Raw genomic sequence first — 22,590 nt, forward strand, 5'->3', positions numbered from 1 at the left:
CTGTTTAATCTATCCATGTACTGCACAAAATGCACTGAAATACATTTCCATGTACTTCTCAGTGGTTCACTGAAAACAAGGTAAACAAGACTAAACAATGGGGAAGTAATGAAGAACAGATTTTTCATAATTAGGTAATTTTGCAGATTATTAATTTAAAAAGGAAACTCCAACTATACTCTTAAAACAAAGCATGAAAAACCCAGCATTTTTAAAAGATACATAGCTCTCTACTTTTTGTACATAGCAATACATTAATGTCAACCTGATTTTTTTAAAAATGAGCTGAATATTCCAGGTTTTAAATCTCAACTCACACTCTATTTGCAACTCACAAGGATACTTTGCTAAGGAAATGTACTTATTTCTATCAAAAGTGATAAATGTGGATTCCTCACTTTTGGAGATAATTAATTTGACATACTCCCAACAGATCATTTATTACTAAAAGACCAATTCTGTTTATTCTGAATGACTTTACTTTCAGGGCGGCAGGGGTTGTATGAGCTGAAAAGAGGTAGGAGAACAAAGGTGGCTTGCTGACTTCAGCAGTGCTCAACTTTCCAAGAGCTTTAAAAGAACACATCAAAATATTTACATGTGGCAGAAACACATCCCTTCAAAATCTCACTGAATGCAACATGTCAACCCCATAAAAAGTCTTTTAAAAGTTCACTGATTTTCATTTGGTTCCTGACTTAGAATGACTCATGTAAACATAATTGTGGGAACTCAAATTAAGATGTGATTTCCTGATTGTATCTTCCTTTTTGGCAATGTTACACAGGAGGATATTGGTGACTGTGGAAAGAGAGAGATCTAATCTCAAGAATTTCAGCCAGGGTCCATGTAATGCTACAGGCATTTGTGAACCATTCTAACAGCAAATCTAAAAGTGCCAAGTGTATTTTTCTGAAGTTGCTTTTAGTCAAGAGATTCAGGTTTTATCAGAAAACTATGAGCTAATGTAAACCATTATTCTGTAAACTATTCTCAGAAGCTTAAGTTTTTAAAAGTATCAAAGTGGTAAGCTGTAACTTTTTGAACAAACTTAGTTCTCTGTTTCTATAAAAACCAAAAAAGGTCTGAATTTTTCAGAAAGACTCCACTGACCTGAATCCCCATAAATAAAGTCCTTACCTCATAGTCTGTCGTGATCTGTATAGCCCCATCATGAATTCCTTCCAGTTTTTTTGCGGTAAGTTTGACTCTGAACACTGCAAAATATCCTGAAGCTAGTATTACCTGTATGGAGTAGAAATGACATCCTTCATTAGCCTTGCTAATTGAAGTTTTCTATTAAAATGGAAAAGAAAGGTACAAAAATCCTTCAGTTTTAAATCAGTGTTAACTCATATTGGTTAGGACTTCAAAATCCTAACAAGCTAACATAGAATTAACACATCATCACGTACAAATGTCTCAAAATAAATAATGCCCATCTCTGGATGTTTATCTATTAAACTTATTCCATGAGCTACTGAGAAAACTGGTTCCCCAAGGAAGAGCTGAATTATCAGCTGCTAAGTTGGGGAAGGGTGTGCCTCATCCCCCAACCTGCATGGTCAAAGCGGGTGCAGGCTACAGCAGATGGACACAGCCTTCCCCTAACCCTTCAGAAGCCACGTCAGGGCACAAATACATACAAAGTTGGTTCTGCTTCCAGTTCTGAATTCAGTTTTGTCGTGTTAATACCCATGTCTTCAGATCAACTGAGACTGGGTCACACGAAAACATCAAAAAATCAAGGAAAGAAAGAAAAGTTAAGCAAAGCAATTTTGAAAGAAAGCAGAATGCAGAATGTGTATCTTGCTTGTTTTCTCAAGCTACTTGCTGATATTTCTGGTGCTTAATCTTTTCAATCGAGAAACTTCCAAAAAACCATGAAATTCATTTTGTGAGGTTGTACTTTAGTTAGTAGTAGTTACACTTTACCTGGAATTTACATTTACCTCAAAATAACAAAAGGGGGTATACCAAACATACCCACTTTCCCCTCTTTAGAACCATTTCTATTTTGGTTTTATGCAATTCTAATGTTTTCATCCTGACTCTGACCACCCCAATCAGAGCATGTGTCTGAAGAGCACAGAGTTGTTGACAGTGTATGTTTCATAAGGAACAGGATGCTAATTTAGTTCCTAGGTGTGGCTTTTTGGAAAATAGCTGGACAACAGTTGAAAGTTTAGGCATTACAAACTTAAAAAAAAATCCACATTTTGTGGTGTTGCTATTTTGAAGCTGGCAACTCACTACAACTTCCTATTTTAAGTAAGGAAGGGTTCATACAAATGATCTCCTCTTTCTATCCCCTGGTTCTTTTACATTTATATAGTTTTTTTATCTTGTACCAGGTACAGCCCATCAGCAATGCTGTGAGAGTTTCAGGTGCACAGAGAAGGGACTCGGCCACACACACACAGGTATCCATTCTCCCGAGACTCGCCTCCCATCTGCCAGCCTCCCCAGCTGCCGCAGAACAGTGAGCAGGGTCCCCTGTGCCGTTCATCAGGCCCTTGGCTGGCTATCCACTTTAAACACAGCAGTGTGTACATGCCCACCTCTTATATTTACATAGTTTTACATAAAAGTGAATTCTAAAACCCCAAAGTTTACAGCAGGTTTCATGTTACTGAGTGGGCCTCTCAAATTTAAATAGTAAGTGTTAACATGTGCTATTTAGTAGGAGGAAATGATCCAGAGTCCTAAGATTATTAATTTATAATGTATTATGAAAAACAGTATAATTCAACCATCTCGGATTAGATCTACATACAATTTTACTTTAACTTCATTGTTGAAATGAACAAATAGCTGGTCTCATTATTATCCTTTTTCAGCATTGTATTTGTATCAAAAATAAAACCTCGGCTGCAGTGACAAATATTACTTGTCATGGGCATATTCTTTTTTGTTTTAAAAGGAGACTTTATTTATGAGTCAAATTTAAAACATTATAAATTATTAAAATGCAAACATCCAACACCCATGTATCCATCACAATATCTGATTATGGAACTTGAACGCCACACATCTGCAATTAGAACACACATTATCCAGTATACACATTATCCAGTACTGTTTCCCACTTTTTCATAAATACTTTTTCAAATTTTTTACATACAATCCTACTTACAGCTTATCTGCTTTAATATTCAATCATAAAATCACAACTTTATACATTTGGTTGTTTCTGATTATTTGGAATTATTAATATTGCTATCACAAGCATCTCCCTTTTCATAGCTTCTGGCTCTTTAAATGACTTCCAGAGGAAGAATTCCCCAGAGTGGTATACAATGCCAAATTGTTCTCTAAAAAACCTGTTTTGGGGACTCTTTCTCATAAAAAATGTTTAAATCCGTTTTTATGGCCTATGGCATTCCACGGAAGGGTCTTTGTCAACAATCTCTGTGCAGAAGGACATCTGCTTTTCCATCTGTAAAACTGCCATGAGAAGTTCTATCCTAACCTTCAGAGGAGCTTATAGTCTGCTCCTTCCAGGTCGCACAGGTGATTCTACTAACTCTGCTCTGAGTCAGTTTAAACTCTGAGATCCCTTTTCAGCAGTGGTGAGGTCCTAGACTGATACATTCACTTGCTCTTGTGTCATGTACTTTTATGATCAACTGTACGTAAGACAGAGTAAAAGTGTATGGGGAAAGCCACATAGAGATCAAACAAATGATGTTTGTCTCACTGATACTTTCTTTTAGTCAATCAGAAATATTACTGTAGAACTGAAAACAACTTCTACTAATGTGCAGGGCTCTTTCTTTTGCCTAGTGAATTCAATGAACAGAGTTAGTTTAGTACCCGTGGAAATTTCTCCTGAAATGGTACCTGTGTTTTATCTTAACTTCTTTGAGTCTCAAGTGCTCTCATCATGAAAGGAGTGAGTTTAAGTAGATTACCTACTTAAGCTCCTTTACACATCAAATAGCGGATGCTATTATGAATCTCATAATATTCGGAGGACAGACCTCCCTGGTCATCTCTAAGACTCTGTGCTCCCAATGTAGGGGGGGCCTGCGTTTGATCCCTGGTCAGGGAACTAGATCCCACTTGCCACAACTAAAAGTTCACAGGCTGCAACTAAGACCCAGCACAATCAAATAAATAAATAAATATTAAAAATAATATCATGAGGAAAAGTATTCTAGTGAGATTTAGACATACATCTAAGTTTAAGGAAACAACAGAAAAGTTTACTTACTGATGACTGGTCTGATAGAGAGGATTTTTCAAACTCTGGAAGGCTTGAAATGATTGTAGTTCTATTGCCTCTTTCAGTAGCTACGAGTTCTATTGATAAACCATCTCCTATAATATGCCAGCTTTTTATAGCCAACTTAAAAGAGAAAGATATGGAAGCAATTATTGCAGCACTCGCATAAAATCTCTAAATGTGATTTAGAATAACAACAGATTTTTCTTTTCTTACCTCAATTGGATTGCTGTTTATAATGGCAAATAAAATATTACTTGCTTCTGTTGCACTCAGTATACCAAAATCTATGAAACGTTCTTCTATTTTGGGGGGTAATACAAAGTACTGGAAAGACAGAAAAGAACTAGATTAGATGTAAAGTAACACTTATGTAACAGTAACACTTGAAGAAAAAGTAACTATATTAAGGTACACTAAGGTTCCTACATTTTATGTAAATATACACATACATAATACATAATTAAGAACTTTGTATAATGGAGGTGAGATTAAGTGGAGCCCTGGAGATTTAGGCAAAAAGTCCCCAGTCTCAGCAAACTTCACACGTTCATGAAAGCAGCTACAAGCCAGTAATCATTTAAGCAGAAGAAATGCTGAAGGAGTGTCAGTGGTACAATACCAAAGGTCCCTCTGATTCTAAAGTTCTTAATGATGATAGGTTTTTGGAGGACCACACTTCTATCTTTTCGCTTTCTTTTCATCTTTTACATCTTTCTATCAGTTTTCTTTCTTTCCCAAACTTCTTTCATGGATTACCCTAACAACAGCTTTGTTTGGACTTTTTTTCCCCTCTTGGCTTATTTTCTGTATTAGAAAGACTTCTGTTTCCTTCCCTGCCGTTATTTAGATGACTGTCCCATCTGTGTCTTTCTACCAAATTGCCTCTTTCTTTCTGATTCTTCTCTTCAGTCTTGGGTTTTCAGTTTTGGTCACCTCTTCCTACATAGTTCCCTTTTCATTTGCCCTGTAGTTATTAAAAAAAATTTTTTTTTGCTTATTATGTTTCTTCTGCTTAGTTTTTAGCTTGCCCATGACTGTAACAATTTAAAAGCAAAATCAAGAGGAGTGGACCTGATCTAAACAGAAGCGTAGCTAGAGAAGTCAACTGTGTCATGAGAAGGTATGGCTGCTGGGAGGGTGAACATCTTGGAAGCACTGACTAGGGAGGAATTAGAACAACTTGTTAAGTACAGAAAACAGCAAAATTTAAGTGTCTGCAACACAACTACTTAATAGTAGCTGAAAACAACAAAGATGTGGAGGGAGTTTAAATTTTAAAAGGTAGATAACATACTTACATCTAAAAAACCTGTATATACCCGCACAGGTAAGTGAAACTTAGAGGCATTGGTAATAAGTAAAATATTGTTATCTATGTGCATGGATGATGTGGATGGCATAAAAAATAGAGTAAAAATGTAGCCTGATCCATTTGGAAGAATTAAGACTGGTTTGCTGAAGTTGTGAACCTAGGAGATGATGGGAGAGAAAAAAAAACATATCAGTACCATTTGCTTGGTAGACTGGTAAAATCAAAAGAATGAGGGCTCAGAAACATACTTTAAACATTGTTTTGGCTTCTTCTGGTAGCAAAACATCATGAATGAGGATCGCAAAGCTGAAAGTGTTAGTAAGGTAAATTGGCCTTTCCACAGGATCAGCAGGGCTGTCTCGAATGTGAAATAATGTTGCAGCGTGATCAAATCCCAAATAACTATTTGAAAAAAACAAAAACAATACATGTTAATTGATAATGCAAGTTCTTTAGCGGTGAGTAATAATTTACGTTTAGCAGTAAGGACTGTTGTTAGATAATTAAGACTATAAATATTTTAGTGATTGACCATATGATTTAAAAGAAAATTTATTATAGTATAATAAAAAGAGCTATTTGCCACTGCATTATATGTAACCAAACAATGACCATCAAGAATGTACTAACAAAAAAAAGTTTTAAGCTATTTAAAAAAAAAAAATCATGTTTATCATTCAGTTGCAACCAGCTTTGTTAAAACAAGTCCCTACTAAGCTGGATATGAAACTATTACTGGTTAAAGTAGAAAATGAACTACACATATTATTACCTGTTTGTAAAAAGCTATAATTTTAGAAAAGTGTTTAATGAGTTTATAAAGGAATAAAAATGATTTTGTTTCAAGTGACAATGTACTTTAATAAACAAGCCATAGCCATGTGCATGTTACAAAAATAATTACAGAAACGAAATGCTTCAAGTGATTTAAAAATCACAGATTCACTTTTCTATTGTATTATGGAATCATTAGGACTTCATTTAAGCCCAAATCATCCCATTTACTTCTTTCTTCTAAAAGTAAAAAAAAAAAAAAAAAATGAATAAAATACAGAAGATTTTTCTCCTTTATGGTTGAAGTTTTTCTAATACTCATCCCATGGAGTTTATGTGAATTTGTCTACTACTACTGCTAAACTCAGAGAGTAGGAAAACAGAATTTACTGATTAGTAAAAAGTTATAAAGTTTATTTAAAACAGAAACTCACCCATCTAAAACCTCTGCTTGATAAGGTATTTCAAGTTTAGAATAACTCTTTTCCTTTGCTTTCACAGTTATTTTCCCAGAAAACTGAGATGGTTTTTTTGCCTTTGATGCTGAAAGGAAGCACAGAAGATAACCTGTCAGCTTCCTCTACCACAGGGTTTACACAGAGGAGGATGAGAGTGACTTTGCGCGGACGGACTGAAATCTTAAAAAGAAGGTAACCTTTCAAACTGGCACACAGAATACAATGACAACATTTTACGTCAAATATCACATTTTCCATTCAAAAATGGAAAGAGATTTCAGTTTTCCTGTAATGGGATAAATAGGTAAGGAACTAGCAAGTGAACACCATTCAGGAGGGAAAACGCGATAATCTGAGCTACTTCTCTATCACCATGAGCTTTGGCTTTACGTACAACAGGGATTCTCAGCCTTGGTGCTATGAACACTTCAGGCCAGGTCAACTCGCTGCTGGCGGGGTGCGGGGGCAGTGGGGTGGCTGTCCTGGGCACTGTGGGATGTTGGGCGGTGTCGTCAAGACAGCCTCTATCTGCGAGGCATCAGCTGCATTACCCAAAAGTGTCTGCAGATGTTGCCAAACGTCCCCAAACTGACAACTGCTGGCTCACAGCTGATTAAGAAATAACATTCCTTGTGTGGTCAGAGTCTTGCTATAAATACCGATAAAGTAGCCTGGTGCAAGTAATACCAAGAGTTATGAGACATATACTCTCCCTGCCATCATACTGTTCTCACAGATGAAGTTAAAACCTTTAAATTTTGGATCACTTCTGATTTTCCTTCTGGAATTATAGAAATAGTCAGTTGGATCCAATCTGTGTACCCATTAGATGTTCCTTTCAAAGCAAATAAAGAAGCTGTTTATGTTTATCTCCTTTAAAGTACTTCAGGAACACTTCCACTTATGCGAAGAATTTTATATGTAGGTTCTGCAAATGTGTGTTATCCAACTTTAGCATAAAAAAGGAACAAAATAATGGTATGATATCTAGTATGTGGCTATGTACAGACAGTGTGAATTCAGATTTTTAAACCTCCCATTAAGCCCCATTTCTTTCTGCTGACTGTACAGCCATTTCTGGATGCTTATTTTTTTTGTATTTATTCTGACATAAGGCTGATAACAAGGGCCATAATTTAGGCATTTCATAGTACCTTATCAAGTTATATTTTAGCAAATGAAGTGGTCAAAGTGTCAAGAAAATTCAGTTAAAAATCATAAGGAATCATGACTTTATGAGACAAATGATTACATGGTAAGTCAACACTGAACAGTGAATATTCACGGCACGTTCTGAAATTTTTTAATTAATTTGGCTGTGCTGTGGGGCTTGCGGAATCTTAGCTTCCCAACCAGGACTGAACCAGGGCTATGGCAGTGAAAGTGCTGAATCCTAACCACTGGACTGCCAGGGAATTCCCCCTGAACATTTTCAAAGTAAACGTTTCTTGATTGATGATTTTCACAGGAATCTCAGTGGTAAAACCATTATATTGTAATCTAGGGGTGGTGGTGGGGGAGGAGGGAGCAGATGGGAAGTGGAGGGATTTTTCCATGATAATAAAGACCACTTTTAAAGATGAGGGGGAAAGGAAAATGGGAGGAAACCTCTCCTCTCCCACCTTCACCTTTAGCTTCTTGAAAATGGGCCCTTGCAGAATAAATCTGCCAGTTTTTATAATAAATAAATAAATAAAAAGCACTTTTAAGAAATGTAGCACTTACTTTAAAAGATGCCTTCTCTTGTCTTTGTGCTAAATTTTACATAATTTCTTTAAGAAAAACTTATTTTAGACTCTGATCTCAGAAGAGCCACCATTCCTGACATTCATTTATCTGAGTGGGAACAGTCAGCGGGCTGTCAACACAGGAGCTGGGGAAGGGTGAGGGAGAACCACAGAGCACAGCTGCCTTGCCCTGCTGTGTACCCTGGACTTCTTGGACTTATCAGACCTGTCTGTCCCCAGGGTCAGAAGCGATCATCAGTCACCCTCTTTCTCAGTAAGGGAAGACAATGTACGTGCTGATACTGACACTGATAACTGGTGGTCATGGCTGGTGTCTCAGCAACACAGAAGACCACTCATCACACGTCTGGAAACATCCGTGCCATCAGGCCTTCTGTGATACTGATTATTTTTGGCAGCTGGTTTATGAAAGCGTGCCATGTGTACAATCTCAGTTTCTTCAGGAGCTTTCTCTGAGCTCGTGGGATGAGTGCTGTCTTGGCAGCCAAGTGTGCAGCTGCTCCAGACCCTCCATGTGAGAGGAGCAAGCGCAGACGCCTCACAGACACTGGGCCACACTCAGAGGGTCCGCAGCGGCAGAACATTCTCTCCTGATGAGGAGCTTAGCTGTAAAATGTGGATTATGAGCAAAGATGGCTTTATCATGAGGCCAAAGCTTACGCTTCAGGGCTCCTCACCTGGATAGGCCGATACGAGAAAAGCCCCATTTGGAGTTTCAGCTTTCATTAAATTTAATCACACATTTAGACAGCCATTAAGTTACTACTCAAGACGTTTTATGATAGCAAATGCAGTACATCTTCTAATTAAGTATGTAAAACTGAATAAAAACATGCTATTAAAACAAGCTAAAGTCTGAGTTAACATTTCAAAAGTCAAAATACACAATATACATGCTTGAAATAACTTATCTAACTTGACAATTCTATCATAAAGGCTGTCATTTTAGTTTAGATAGGACTGCTTGCCTTGTTTATAAAAGACAAAATATGGAAATGTTACAGAAAATACTTTATTTCTGCTCTAAAATCCAAACATGCTTCTGAAATTCAAATATGTATCACTGAATTACAAAAATTAATGACTTCATAATTAAGACAAAGCTTAATAGATACATATATGAAAGAGCCTAGATTAACAAAAATTATTTGCAATCCTAATGTATTTTCTAATACTAATTCAGGCTTGTGAAATTATAATATTTGCTTTCAAGAATCAATCAAATAAGAGTTCATGATGGTTTACAAGAAAAACCAATCTGACCAGTATTACAAAATCTAACTGGAAAATGGTCTGGGTTTTTATATTAAGATGTCAACACAGATGTTGTCTAAGTTATCAAAATAAGACCACTCTATTAGAAAAAGTTGAATACTTACCATCAAAACTAATACTTGCTACCTTGGTATATTTACTTTCTGAAGCTTTTAATGTAATTGGTTTAAAGTGTACCGTGATAGCATCATTTTGTGGGGTAGGTCGAACACTCTGCAAAGAGAAAATTTTACACTGCATTATTTTAGTCTAGTGGTCCAGTTTATACTGAAAAGTGTACTGAAAAAGTAAAGCAGAATCAAAATCTGAAAAGTTTAAGTGGTCGCTTTAAATGGAATAGGCTAAACTGACAAAATCTCAATTTCATTAGACAGTCTTTATGAAATAAAATGATGGCCAGAAGGAAAAATGTGTGATAAATGAGTATTAAAAAGTCTAAAGTCAAACTAGTGCAATGAGTATAAATACATAATAAAGAAAAAAGGTATTTTTTTCCTAAATGAATGTCTAATTCACATCTAAGAAAAGAGGACCTTCAGGGTTTACAACAGGGGCTGTGGGGCTGAATGGTGAAGGGGATGGCAGGAATGTGCAACCTGTAACAGTTGTGCTTTCAACTTAAAAGAGCTTTTTATTCAAAAAGCTAGGCTTCCCAGGTGGCTCAGTGGTAAAGAATCTGCTTGCCAATGCAGGAGATCCAAGAGATGCAGGTTCAATCCCTGGGTCAGGAAGATTCCCTGTGGTTTGCAAAAGAGCTGGCGATGACTTAGTGACTAAACAACAAACGTGCCTGAAGAGAAAGAAGGACAGTCCTTTAAAGGCACAAGAAGCATCTTAGGAGAGTGAGAGGAAATGCTGTCTCTTGCACAATGTTTCAATCACAGGAAACAAAGCTGGCTACCTACAGAGAGATGACAGATACTGCTTCTTAGTTCCAGTTAGCAGGGAACCGCCCCTCCCCGGTTGCTGGTTAGTGACTCAGCTGTCAGGGTGTCTTTACTGGGCCTGGGATGATGGTCCTCAGGAGGACCCTGTGGTTTTCTGTGCTGGAAATTCTAATTGCCTTAGCTCTTGGCTGCAGGCTCTCCCAGCATTTTATCTATCTTTCTTCTTCTTTGAGAACTCTTACTTTGCTTCTGAATCTCTAATGGGGAGATGGAGGGGCTGACGGGTTCATATCAATATATTTGCTATCAATAATCTGTTGTTACTAGCAGTCATTTAAAGTATGAATCTTCCTTCCTTGAAGGGTATGCATGTGTATATGTAGTGATATGTATTTTTAACAGTAAAACAAAGCAGCCTGACTATAAGATAACTGGAGAAAGTTCATTTGGTTTCATCAAACTATGCTACCATATTTTTTCTGAAGGAAAGGAAAGCAGTACAGAAACCCAGAGTGATGAGTTCAGAACAAAAGGATTTTAACTATTTAACTGGCAGTGTAAATTTCTGTAAGCTGCAATCTTCTCTGGGCCATGTCTCTTCCACCTGTAAAATTGCAGGGGATTGGATTAGGTATTTTCTAAGTTTCCATCAGGGGCTTCCCTGGTGGCTCAGTGGTAAAGAATCCACCTGCCAATGTAGATGCGAGTTCAATTCCTGGGTCAGGAATATACCCTGGAGAAGAAAAGGACAACCCACTCCAGTATTCTTGCCTGAGAAATCCGTGCCGGGCTACAGTCCATTGGGTTGCAAGAGAGTTGGACATGACTTATCAACTAAACAACAACAATAAAGTTTTCATCTATCTAAAAAATGTGATTCTATTAATTTTGCTGTTTTTCTTCAAGCCAGCCATATTTATCCTGAGGTCAGGATTTATTTTGAGAGACGATCATGTAAAGCTTTGCAGTTTACAGAGGACACATTTGATCCCTAATTCTTTCACTTGCTCTGTTGACTGTGATACAGCAGCGATGGAACCTTGACCATTTTCAAACACGCTCAAAGGCTGTGAGCTGTGGTTCATCAGTAATAAGCACGAGTCTATGCCAGAAACAGCTAAGCAATAGTATTTCTTACCATATAGTCACTGTTGAGTAGTAAGAACTTAGTTGATGGAAAAAAATGTTTTTCTTATATGAAACACACTTTAAGACTTTCCTTACCAGAGGAAAAGTTTATGTCCATGTTATTAATATTACCTTAAAATAACAGTCATGTTATTTTACCAATAGTAGTATTACTAATAGTAATATTATTTACACTAATAATAAAATAATATTCAATTCACTCACGTTTTATACACATGGTCTAAAGTGCTCACTTACTACCATTAAAAGAAAAAAATATCCCAATCAGTTAAAACCCATTTTCCAAGGAAACAAAAACAAAGCAAAATAAACGAAAGACTTAAACAGTTGGCTTATTCTGGTGGCTTTAAATGAAAAGTAATAAATAATCAGAAACTTGTAATAAGCATATTTATACTAACAATATATTTCAGCATCAGTCACTAACTGTTGTTTACTTAAAGATAATTGAGAAGTGGAAAAAATGTGGCAAGATTCCCAGGAAAGGCAGCTTGCACAGGCTCTAAATATAGTTCCAGTCTTTCTCACGACATTCATACCCAACTATGCTCAGTAACTCTCAAGTGAGACACCAGGCCCAGGACATTCTGAAACGACTCAACTGCTTTAAGCAAGCAAAAAAAAAAAAAAAAAAACCAAACAAAAAAACCTTCTGGTATACAGCGATTGTATTTTTAATAGTAGGTGCAGAGATTTTCTAAGACTCATGTCAAGTTGACACAGGTAAAATTTAAGGACATCTGTGATCTCTTATTAATTAGCAAGGAAACTTCATACAAAGGTGTTTTAAGACATCTCAAGCAAACTTACTGCATTATTTATAAAGCATTAATGTTTTATAAATGTTGAGGAAAACTATATTTTCAAAGTTGCACTATAGACGAGCTGTGTCAGGAAGGCTTGAAGCTGGGTATCTTGCTCACTGATGGTGAGGAGCTTATATTAGGAGTTGCTTGCTTTAGTGTGTGTGTGTGGTCAGTCATGTCAGACTCTTTGTGACATCACGGACTGTAGCCCATCAGAATCCTCTGTCCATGGAATTTTCCAGGCAAGAATACTGGAGTGGGTTGCCATTTCCTTCTCCAGGGGATCTTCCCAACCACATCTCCTGCACCAGCAGGTGGAATCTTTACCACTGAGCCACCACCTGGGAAGTAGTCTTATATCTTGAAAAATGAAGGGACAGTGAATTCCCTGGAGAGAGGCAGGCAGGGACCTTTCTAACATGCACCAGTCTGTAGGTCTGGCATACTATGGAAAAACCTTGGGAAGCTCTCTTAATACTCAGTTTCCATGGCAGACGGGTTCATCCCCTGGCTGATAAGGTAAGAAGTCCAAGCTATCATCATCTCTCAAGTGGACCATTGCAATAGGTTTTTTTTTTTTTTTGCAATAGGTTTTTAACCTTCTTCAGTTCATTCTCTAAAAAGCAGTTACAGTGACTTTAATAACACATAGATCAAATGACATCACACCCTGGCTTAAAATTCTGTAATTTTCCATTGCTCTTATAGTAAAACCAAAACCCCTCCCAGGAGCCAGGGAAACCTTGTTCAACCCTCCAGCCCGTCTTTTACATCTAAGCCCAGTGAGTTTCAACATTCGCAGCTGCCCCTCAGGTCTTTGCACTTGCTCATCCCTGTGATGGAACACTTGTCCACCAGCTTTGCTTTCCTTACGGGTGTCTGCTTCTCACTCTTCAGTTATTAACTCAAATGTCAGCTCCTCAGAGACAGCTCTACCTAAACCAACTCCTTCCTCGACTTGCATGCCATTCGGTTTATTTCTCAGTTGAAAGTAATGTTGCCTATCTGTTTGTCTGTCTCCCAACTGAAAAAAATGAGCTCAGTAAGGGCAATGTTGCCTATCTGTTTGTCTGTCTCCCAACTGAAAAAAATGAGCTCAGTAAGGGCAAGACCTTGGTTCTCTGAGTCCCCGCTGTATCCTCAGTACTCAGCACAGAAGCTGGCATATAGCTGATGCTTACAGAATATTTACTGAATGAGTGGATGAGTGAATGAATGAATGAATGAGAAATAAATCTTCCATAACACAATCAAGAGTACAGGCTTCAGATGTTAGAAGAAAATACACATAGGTAGGCACAGATGTAGATCTAGGACAGGTACATAAACCAATAGGTTTTTAATAGGAATACTGAATATACAATTAAAATGATATAGTCATAAAAACTTGATTGATAAGTATACCTAATATACTTTCATGAAACTTTTGCATTCAATGTGCCAGCAAATTTGGAAAAGTCAGCAGTGGCCACAGAACTAGAAAAGATCAGTTTTCATTCCAATCCCAAAGAAAGGCAATGCCAAAGAATGCTCAAACTACCACACAATTGCACTCATCTCACACTCTAGTAAAGTAATCCTCAAAATTCTCCAAGCCAGGCTTCCACAGTACGTGAACCATGAACTTCCAGATGTCCAAGCCGGTTTTAGAAAAGGCAGAGGAACCAGAGATCAAATTGCCAACATCTGTTGGATCATCAAAAATAGAGTTCCAAAAAAACATCTACTTCTGCTTTATTGACTACGTCAAAGCCTTTGACTGTGTGGATCACAACAAACTGGAAAATTCTTAAAGAGATGGGAATACCAGACCACCTGACCTGCCTCCTGAGAAATCTGTATGCAGGTCAAGAAGCAACAGTTAGAACTGGACATGGAACAACAGACTGGTTTCAAATAGGGAAAGTAGTATGTCAAGGCTGTATATTGTCACCCTGCTTATTTAACTTATATGCAGAGCATATCATGTGAAATGCCGGGCTGGATGAAGCACAAGCTGGAATCAAGATTGCCGGGAGAAATATCAATAACCTCAGATACGCAGATGATACCACCCTTACGGCAGAAAGCAAAGAAGAACTAAAGAGCCTCTTGATGAAAGTGAAAGAGAGGAGTTAAAAAGTAGGCTTAAAACTCAACATTCAGAAAACTAAGATCATGGTATCTAGTCTCATCGCTTTATGGCAAATAGATGGGGAAACAATGGAAACAGTGACAGACTTTATTTTTTGGGGCTCCAAAATCACTGCAGATGGTGACTGCAGCCATGACATGAAAAGACGCTTGCTCCCTGGAAGAAAAGTAATGACTAACCTAGACAGCATACTAAAAAGCAGAGACATTACTTTGCCAACAAAGGTCCGTCTAGTCAAAGCTATGGTTTTTCCAGTAGTCATGGACGGATGTGAGAGTTGGACCATAAAGAAAGCTGAAAGCCAAAAAATTGATGCTTTTGAACTGTGTTGTTGGAGAAGACTTTTGAGAATCCCTGGACTGCAAGGAGATCCAACTAGTGAATCCTAAAGGAAATCAGTCCTGAATATTCATTGGAAGGACTGATACTGAAGCTAAAACTCCAATAGTTTGGCCACCTGATGCGAAAACTGACTCACTGGAAGAGAACCAGATGCTGGGAAAGATTGAAGGCAGGAAGAGAAGGGGACGACAGAGGATGAGATGGTTGGATGGCATCACCGACTCAATGGACATGAGTTTGAGCAAGCTTCGGGAGCTTGTGACGGACAGGGAAGCCTGCTGCAGTCCATGGGGTCCCAAAGAGTCAGACATGACTGAGTGAACTGAACTTTTGCATTTTATATAGCTGAATTTAGTTACTTTAAAAGGTGTGACTCATTTTCCCTATTTGGAAAAGAAGGACCTGTGTACTTTACAGGAGAGTTACATCAAATAAGATAATCCATGTAAAGAACTTAGCATAAAGCCTAACTCATGGTATGAGCAAAAATGTACACTTACAATGTATTCTAAAATCCTTAATAAAAGAGAAAAATAGGAACATGGGCCTATTTATACTTATATTTAATTACTATAAATGAATTAAATAGTAAGTTTTTTTTAATTCACATTCTTAGAATTGCTGATTTCATTTTTCTAGAAAATGTTTATTGAAAAAGACATTTGGGTCCATTCATTGTATGTAAAAAGTTAGACCAGAATGTGTGGGTTAAGAAAAGGCACTTTCCCAATAAATGTCTGAAGTGAAATGAAATTCACTGAGTTGTGTCCCACTCTTTGTGACCCCATGGACTGTAGCCAGCCAGGCTCCTCTGTCCATGGAATTCTCCAGGCAAGAATACTGCATCTGGATCTCCTGCATTGCAGGCAGATTCTTTTACCATTTGAGCCACCAGGGAAGCCCCCAAGTCTTCCTTGGGGAGACAGGACTTCAGGAGACAGGACTTCAGATCTGAAATCTGCCCAACAAGCATGAGAGCTCCTGCCCTGCGTGAGACAATCCACAGGATCAAAGAAACTAGTAAGAAACAAACAGCAGGCAGCACACACACAAAATAGTAACAATTATGTGATGTCTCAAACTGAGGCAGCAGCAGGCCATCCACCCACAGCCAAGAGTCTGACCTATAGGCATGTGCATGACCGACTTGAAAGGGGCATCCTAGAACGAAGCCAGACGGTGTGTTTCAGGAGGCTGTGCAGAGGGCATGCGGGCAGGAAAGGGAGGTGTGCGCACATCATCACGCATGCGGTAACTGTGCTCCTTGCTGCCAGTCGGGCTCCAGGAGAAATTCTGGACCAGGAAGTTCAGAGAACAAAAGCAGGCTGTAGCCAAGGCAACCTGGAAAGACTGAGCAGGAGTCACATCCCATGACGAAGGAAACTCTGATGCACTAAACTAGCAAAGTCTGAGCAAAGAGAATCCAACTCCAAGTACACAGTGAGATTCTGAGATGTTATAATAGAGCGGTGATTCTTAGGCCTTTTCATTTCACTGGTAAAATCTGAAATGTGTGTGTGTGTGTGTGTGTGTGTGTAAGGAAGTCTAACTTCTTATTTTTGCAAATGTGAGGATGTTGGGGATGAGGGGAAAAAGGAGAAATTCCTACTCTCTTCTACCTTTATTCATAAAACAAAGGGCAGTTTAATGTTGAACCAAAAAATAACAAAACCAAAGGTTGGTCCTCTGAAAGGGTCAACAAAACTGAAAAACCTTTCGCAAGACTGACTGAAAAAATTTTTTTAAACAGAGAGGAGACTACAATTGCTAAAATCAAGAATGGAAGATGGGCCATTACTATCTACCTCACAGAAAATAAAAGTATTGTAAGTAAACACTGAACAATGGTATGCCAACAAATTAGCTAACTTAGATGAAATGAAAAAATTCCTAGAAAGAAGATACTGAAACTGGCTCCAGAAGAAACAGAAAATCTGAATAGGCCTACAGCAAGTAAAGAGATTGAATTAATAATTTTAAAATGTCCCATGAACAAAAGTTTAGGTCCAGATGAGTTCACTGGTGAATCCTACCAAACATTTAAAGAAGAATTAACACCAATCCTTCGCAAACTCTCCCCAAAAATGGAAGAGGAAAGAATACTTTCCCACTCATTCTATTAAAAAACAAAACTCCAAACAATTCTCCCCAACTATGTATTACCTTTATTTATAGAACAACAAATATTTTAATGTCAAAGAAGCAAGTATATTATCTCAGAATGGTCCTTATCCAGAAAGAGTGTTTATAACTTCATGTTAATTATATTAACATACACACACACTCATATTTTTATAAACATTTACATTGCTCATTTTTCTATAGACTCGTGAAAACTTCAATACAGATTAAAGAGCCAAAAACAATCCCTAACCCCTCAATATAGCAACAATAGTCAGCATTATGTTTGTTTGTTTTTTAAAGAAAAATACATTATCATGGTGGCAGGGTCAAAGGAGCTGTTCCTTGTCATCTAAGGAAAGATCCCGGGCCCTTGAAGACCTCCCTGAGGAGCAGGGGGATGACCCCCAGTATACTTAGCAGGTCTAACACTGGAGTGGTAGGAACCTCAGGCTGCGGTAGTTTCATCTCCACTGCATCCCAGGGGAAGCTCTTTACAGACTCCATTCTCCTAACTCACTCCCAATTCTCCTACCAAGCAGGAAGAAATACTAGGTCATATGTCTGATAGGGCACTGCTTAATCTACAACTCTCCCAGTAAGCAAGGTCACTGTGCATTAAAATGTGGCTGCCTGGGGTGACCATCTCTTCCATTACTTGGGGATTGTATACCTTCTTCTCCTTGGTCTCTACTCCACCAGTTGGTGCAAAATTCTGGGTTTGGGTGGAAATGGACAATGGTTTCTAGGTCTCCAGGCCCATCTGATCTATCTCACTATTATCAGAGTTCTCTGAACATAGGTTTTCTGACACCAGCACAGGTTATAATAAAAATACACTGCTTTCCTCTTCCATTATTCTCTGTGTAACTTGGGGACCTCACCTCTATGACCAGGAGGTGAGGTCACAGACTAAAGCAAAATCTGGATACTCAAGCTCCCTCAAACCATTGCATGGCACTCCAATTCCACTACAAGGCATCAAAGTCACTTGTTCCATGTGTATGCCTGAGACAGTGAGAGGACCGTAGTTTCAGCGTGCTACTGAGGATAACTATGGCAGATGCTGGTTAGAAGGGGCCCCTGTGTCACAGGTTAACAGCACTCGACCACTACCTATCACATCTCTCTGCTTCCTGATTTCTCCTTCCAACTCATCTGAATCTTATATCTCTTTTTTAGTTAACTATACCTTAAGTCTAACAACCTGTTTTTCTTTATACACAGCACACAGATCCTAGGATTCATCAGAATCCACAGGCCTAAATCGGAACCTCATGAACTCCAGTTGAGAGTCCTTGGAGAAGACTGTTCACATGCCCTTCTCATCCTTAAAATCTGATCAGACAGGCAGGCAAGTTTCCTATATTTTGAACCAAAGTGGCACCAGGTCACCACAAAACAGATATCCTTTAGAGCAGGAGTTTATTTTATAACTTTGTCATAAGTTTAAAAACAAAGAATATATAAATTAGGAAAAAATATAAGCAAAAACTTACAGTTATTGGCACATCTTTTGTTCCTGAATTTAATAAATGAAGATTTAAAACTTTTGGTAGATCTGTTAAAATTGAGGAAAAGAAACATTTCTTAAAGTGGTATGTTTTCTATAGCAAGTTATAATCTTTCTCTTATATCAGTTTAAATATATTTTAGAATGTGAAGTAGAATGACAATCACATTTATAAAAAAAATGTGACAATCACATTCCTAGACAGGAACTGCCTTACTTTTAAGGACAGTGAGTACTACAAGAACTAAACAATCAGATCAAAAAACAAACTTTTTCAGTGAAATTGACATCACCAATCTTTTAGTTTTCCAGCAAAGCACAATGAAGCAATTCAATAAAGTACAATATGAAATTATTATATTAAAACCAAATCTAACCTTCAAGAATGAGTCTTCAATCCTAAACAACCAAATTTCAATTACATATGGCCCCACAGAAGGAAGTCTGTACTACATGCCTTCTTTTCTTCTTTTAACAAATCCTCTGGTTATTTTCAATTTTAGAATTTGAATTCTTTCTCTGACCTCAGGGACTGATTTCTAACATTACATTATTATAATGCAACTGAATTAATCCATATCTAAACAAAAATTCAGAAGTAAATCTTTTTATTTCCTTTATTTTACAATTAAATGATTTAGCATAATTAAATAGGTGAGAAACTGGATTAAGAAACTACTTTCTGCCTCAATCTTCCATTTAGAAGACTTAAGTTATCCATGACACTGCTTTCCCATCTGGTAAGCAATGGCATCCCTCAGAAGAATGGGATGTAAACCCCTAAGGGTTCTGACTTCCCAGAAGCAGACTTCTACAAGATCATGTAATAGGCTGAGAAATAACTTTCAAAGCTGAACTAATCACAGAGGAATTAAAGGAGAGCCACTTAGTAAGAATATAGGGATCTTTAAAAAAGGCTTATAATGACACTCTCTTTTTTTTTTACCTTGTGTTCGCAGTGTACCAAAATCTAACATTTCAGTTGAGGAATAAATTCCAGGAGCTTGGAAAAAAGAAGAGTAAACAATTATATTTTATTTTGCCAGAGTAAGATGTGCTGAAGACAAACTACGCTCCTTCAGTTGTTCACTCACCTGTTGTAACTTCCACTTCAACCGGAAGGATGATAAACTCTGTGCTGTCTGAAGCATTTGTCTTTATTCTTATGAAAGCTGTGTGATTATCTGCTTCTCTAGATGAAAAACTGGCTCTCATCACTCCCTTGGTTTCATAAGGAGGAATTTCCTGACAAGTTAACAGACCAGAAGGTAGCAAAACCACTACAGTTTACTGAATAAGATGACATCACCTAGAAGACGCATTATTATTTTATATAGAAAAAAATACTGCCAATTAAACAAACACATTCATTTCACTGATTATACTGCATAGTCCAATTTTGGAGGATGTTAAATGATAAAAACGTGTGTATCTTAAAATTGATGAAATTTGGTATATAAAATTGAGCAAAACAAAACAGAGATAAAATTAAATGAAAAAAACTGTCAGCTGCAAAGTCATCATTAAAAGGTAGAGTCCAATTTTTTGCTGTACTGGTGTGCTTGTTTAGAGGATTTCAGTCCAAATCCTCTAAACAATAAACACATCACCATCAAACAGAAACTGCTTTTCCAGAAGTTCACAGGATTCTCTTTAAATGATAACTAAGGGAACACAGACTTGGCTCTCCTTCAGTTTAAAACCTAACAGAACAAGCTTCCCAAGCAAATCCACAGTTCAACAAATGTGTTCAGTAAGGCTCTTAGCATGTAAAGTAGCACAGCTTTTTAGGTTCATAAAAATGTACATATACATTAGAAGGAAGAGTCACTGGAAAAAAAGATTTTTTTTTTTTTTGAGGTATAAATCTTTTCCTGGTTTTATAATAAACTGGCTTCACTGGGCAGAGTTCCAGAGTTTCTCTGTACACACCTTTTGGCCTATTTTAGGAAATCCCTGTGGTTCAGAATGTACTGGTCTTCATTTGCCTCTATTCTCTTAACTTTTTAGACTCAAAGTAGAAAAGAGGTGAGTGGAACCCTCTTGGGGCCATGAAAGATGGCTCACCCACATCCCCATCTCTGGGAGCTGACTTGGTCTCTGGGGTTTGCTCATGTACGCTGAAACAGGCTGGGGGTGAGGTCAAGGCCAACTGCCTTCTCTAGGCCAATCTCACTCTAGATTTGTAGGAATAAGAATCACTATGTTTTCTTGTAGCTGCTAAGAATATTAAAACAATTTTCCATGTCTGCTACATTACAGTTCTTAACTAGAAATCTGAATTCTCTAATGTTTATTAGAATCCACTTCAGCATGTGTGCCAAGTCACCTCAGTCCTGTCCAACTCTTTGCGACTCTATACACTGTATACACCAGGCTCCTCTGTCCATGGGATTCTCCAGGCAAAAATACTGGAGTGAGTTGCCAAGTCCTCCTCCAGGGGATTTTCCCAACCCAGGGATTGAACCTGCGCTTCTTATGTCCCCTGCGTTAGCAGGCGGGTTCTTTACCACTAGCGCCACCTGGGAAGCCCATCACAGTACATTCTTAGTTCTTCTATTTAGAATTATAACACAAATTTAATACCTTATAATTAATTCTACAAAGCACTGCTTTATACACAATTTCTCCCAAAGTCTTTTCAAGCAAAATCATAATTTCAAGGCAAAACACTTTTGTGAAAGGATATAAAAAGGCTGTCCATTACATACCTTTCTACCAGCTAGAGTGTTTCTAAGTCTCAGGAGTTAACTTAGTCACTGACAATTTGGTTTCTAAATGTTCAAGCTAACATTCTAAAAAATGTCCCCGCATATCCCTTCCTTCCCTGGTTGAGACTGGTCAGATGACAGAATCAAGAGGTGAGGTGTTTTTAAATTAACAGAGCAATTAACAAAGAAACTTTGATCTTCAGAACTTATTCATGTGGTCAAGTCTACATGTCTTCAATTATGGATACGCAGTGATTTTAGTGACAAGCACTGCATATTCTATGCCTTTCCCTTCTCTGATTAAAGCTGAGTAGACAACATTAAAGAATGAAAACAATCCTCCTATGGCAGGAACCTTTATAAATTAGGTAACGGCTACATATTCATTAATCTGGTTAATATTTGCAAATATTCTCCAAGAGAAAGTGGTTCTCTCACCACTTACACAAACTACTGATACATCTTCAACAGCATTAAATGTGGATGTATTGAGAGATCACCTAAGAACTTAGTTTCTAAGTCATCACAAGGGCCTATGTTCCCTCTGCAAACGCCATCTCTGCCATCAACAATAAGTTTGAATGTTCAATTATGTACCTTCAAAAATACCATGAATCGCTTCCACAGGTTTGTTTTTTTTTTCCAGTTTTAGTGTAAAGCATATTATGAATGATTAGATTCAGAGACAGCTTTACCAATATTGTTCTGTAGAAGAATAGTTAAAATCTCTTCCTTTCCACACAGGGGGTTAAAGGTTCCACCAGTTTTGTTCACTACTCTTTCCAAAAATTATTAATACCACTCTACTACTCTCTCAGTCTATCCAGTTTTCAAATATATTTGATACGCATTTAATGTTAAGACAGTAATTATGGAAACATCATCCATATTTCTTTGGGTGATGAGAAGTGTTTTCTGGTGTATGTAAGGAAGTAACTGGTTTCGAGTGATGGCACATGAGAGGACATGTCTGCACTCACCCACAGCTTCCTGGTGCCTCCCTGCTGCCCTGTGGGAAGTTCAAGGTGAAGGTCTCCTCCACTAGAGTACATTTCTACAACCTGAGACAGAAGAGTACACGACAGTTAAGTTAAAATCATATTCTCGATGCAAGTGATTTGCTATTATG

General features: G+C 37.7%; 1 protein-coding gene across 2 annotated transcripts in view; it reads right to left on the reverse strand.

The window, feature by feature from the left end:
- Window positions 1-22,590, reverse strand: part of TMEM131 (transmembrane protein 131) — a 169,210-nt gene that overhangs the window by 36,027 nt on the left and 110,593 nt on the right. For both annotated transcript variants that reach the window (XM_043467855.1, XM_043467853.1), the window contains exons 8-18: window positions 22,442-22,522; window positions 19,845-19,995; window positions 19,697-19,753; window positions 18,737-18,798; window positions 9,903-10,011; window positions 6,752-6,860; window positions 5,792-5,945; window positions 5,530-5,700; window positions 4,445-4,555; window positions 4,217-4,351; window positions 1,141-1,245 (exon numbers count right to left, since the gene is read on the reverse strand). In XM_043467855.1, coding sequence (XP_043323790.1) covers window positions 1,141-1,245; window positions 4,217-4,351; window positions 4,445-4,555; window positions 5,530-5,700; window positions 5,792-5,945; window positions 6,752-6,860; window positions 9,903-10,011; window positions 18,737-18,798; window positions 19,697-19,753; window positions 19,845-19,995; window positions 22,442-22,522 — 1,245 coding nt within the window. The remainder of the gene's footprint in view (window positions 1-1,140; window positions 1,246-4,216; window positions 4,352-4,444; window positions 4,556-5,529; window positions 5,701-5,791; window positions 5,946-6,751; window positions 6,861-9,902; window positions 10,012-18,736; window positions 18,799-19,696; window positions 19,754-19,844; window positions 19,996-22,441; window positions 22,523-22,590) is intronic.

The sequence above is a fragment of the Cervus canadensis genome, chromosome 5 (genome assembly GCF_019320065.1).
Source record: "Cervus canadensis isolate Bull #8, Minnesota chromosome 5, ASM1932006v1, whole genome shotgun sequence".
In the NCBI taxonomy this organism is placed as follows: domain Eukaryota; kingdom Metazoa; phylum Chordata; class Mammalia; order Artiodactyla; family Cervidae; genus Cervus; species Cervus canadensis.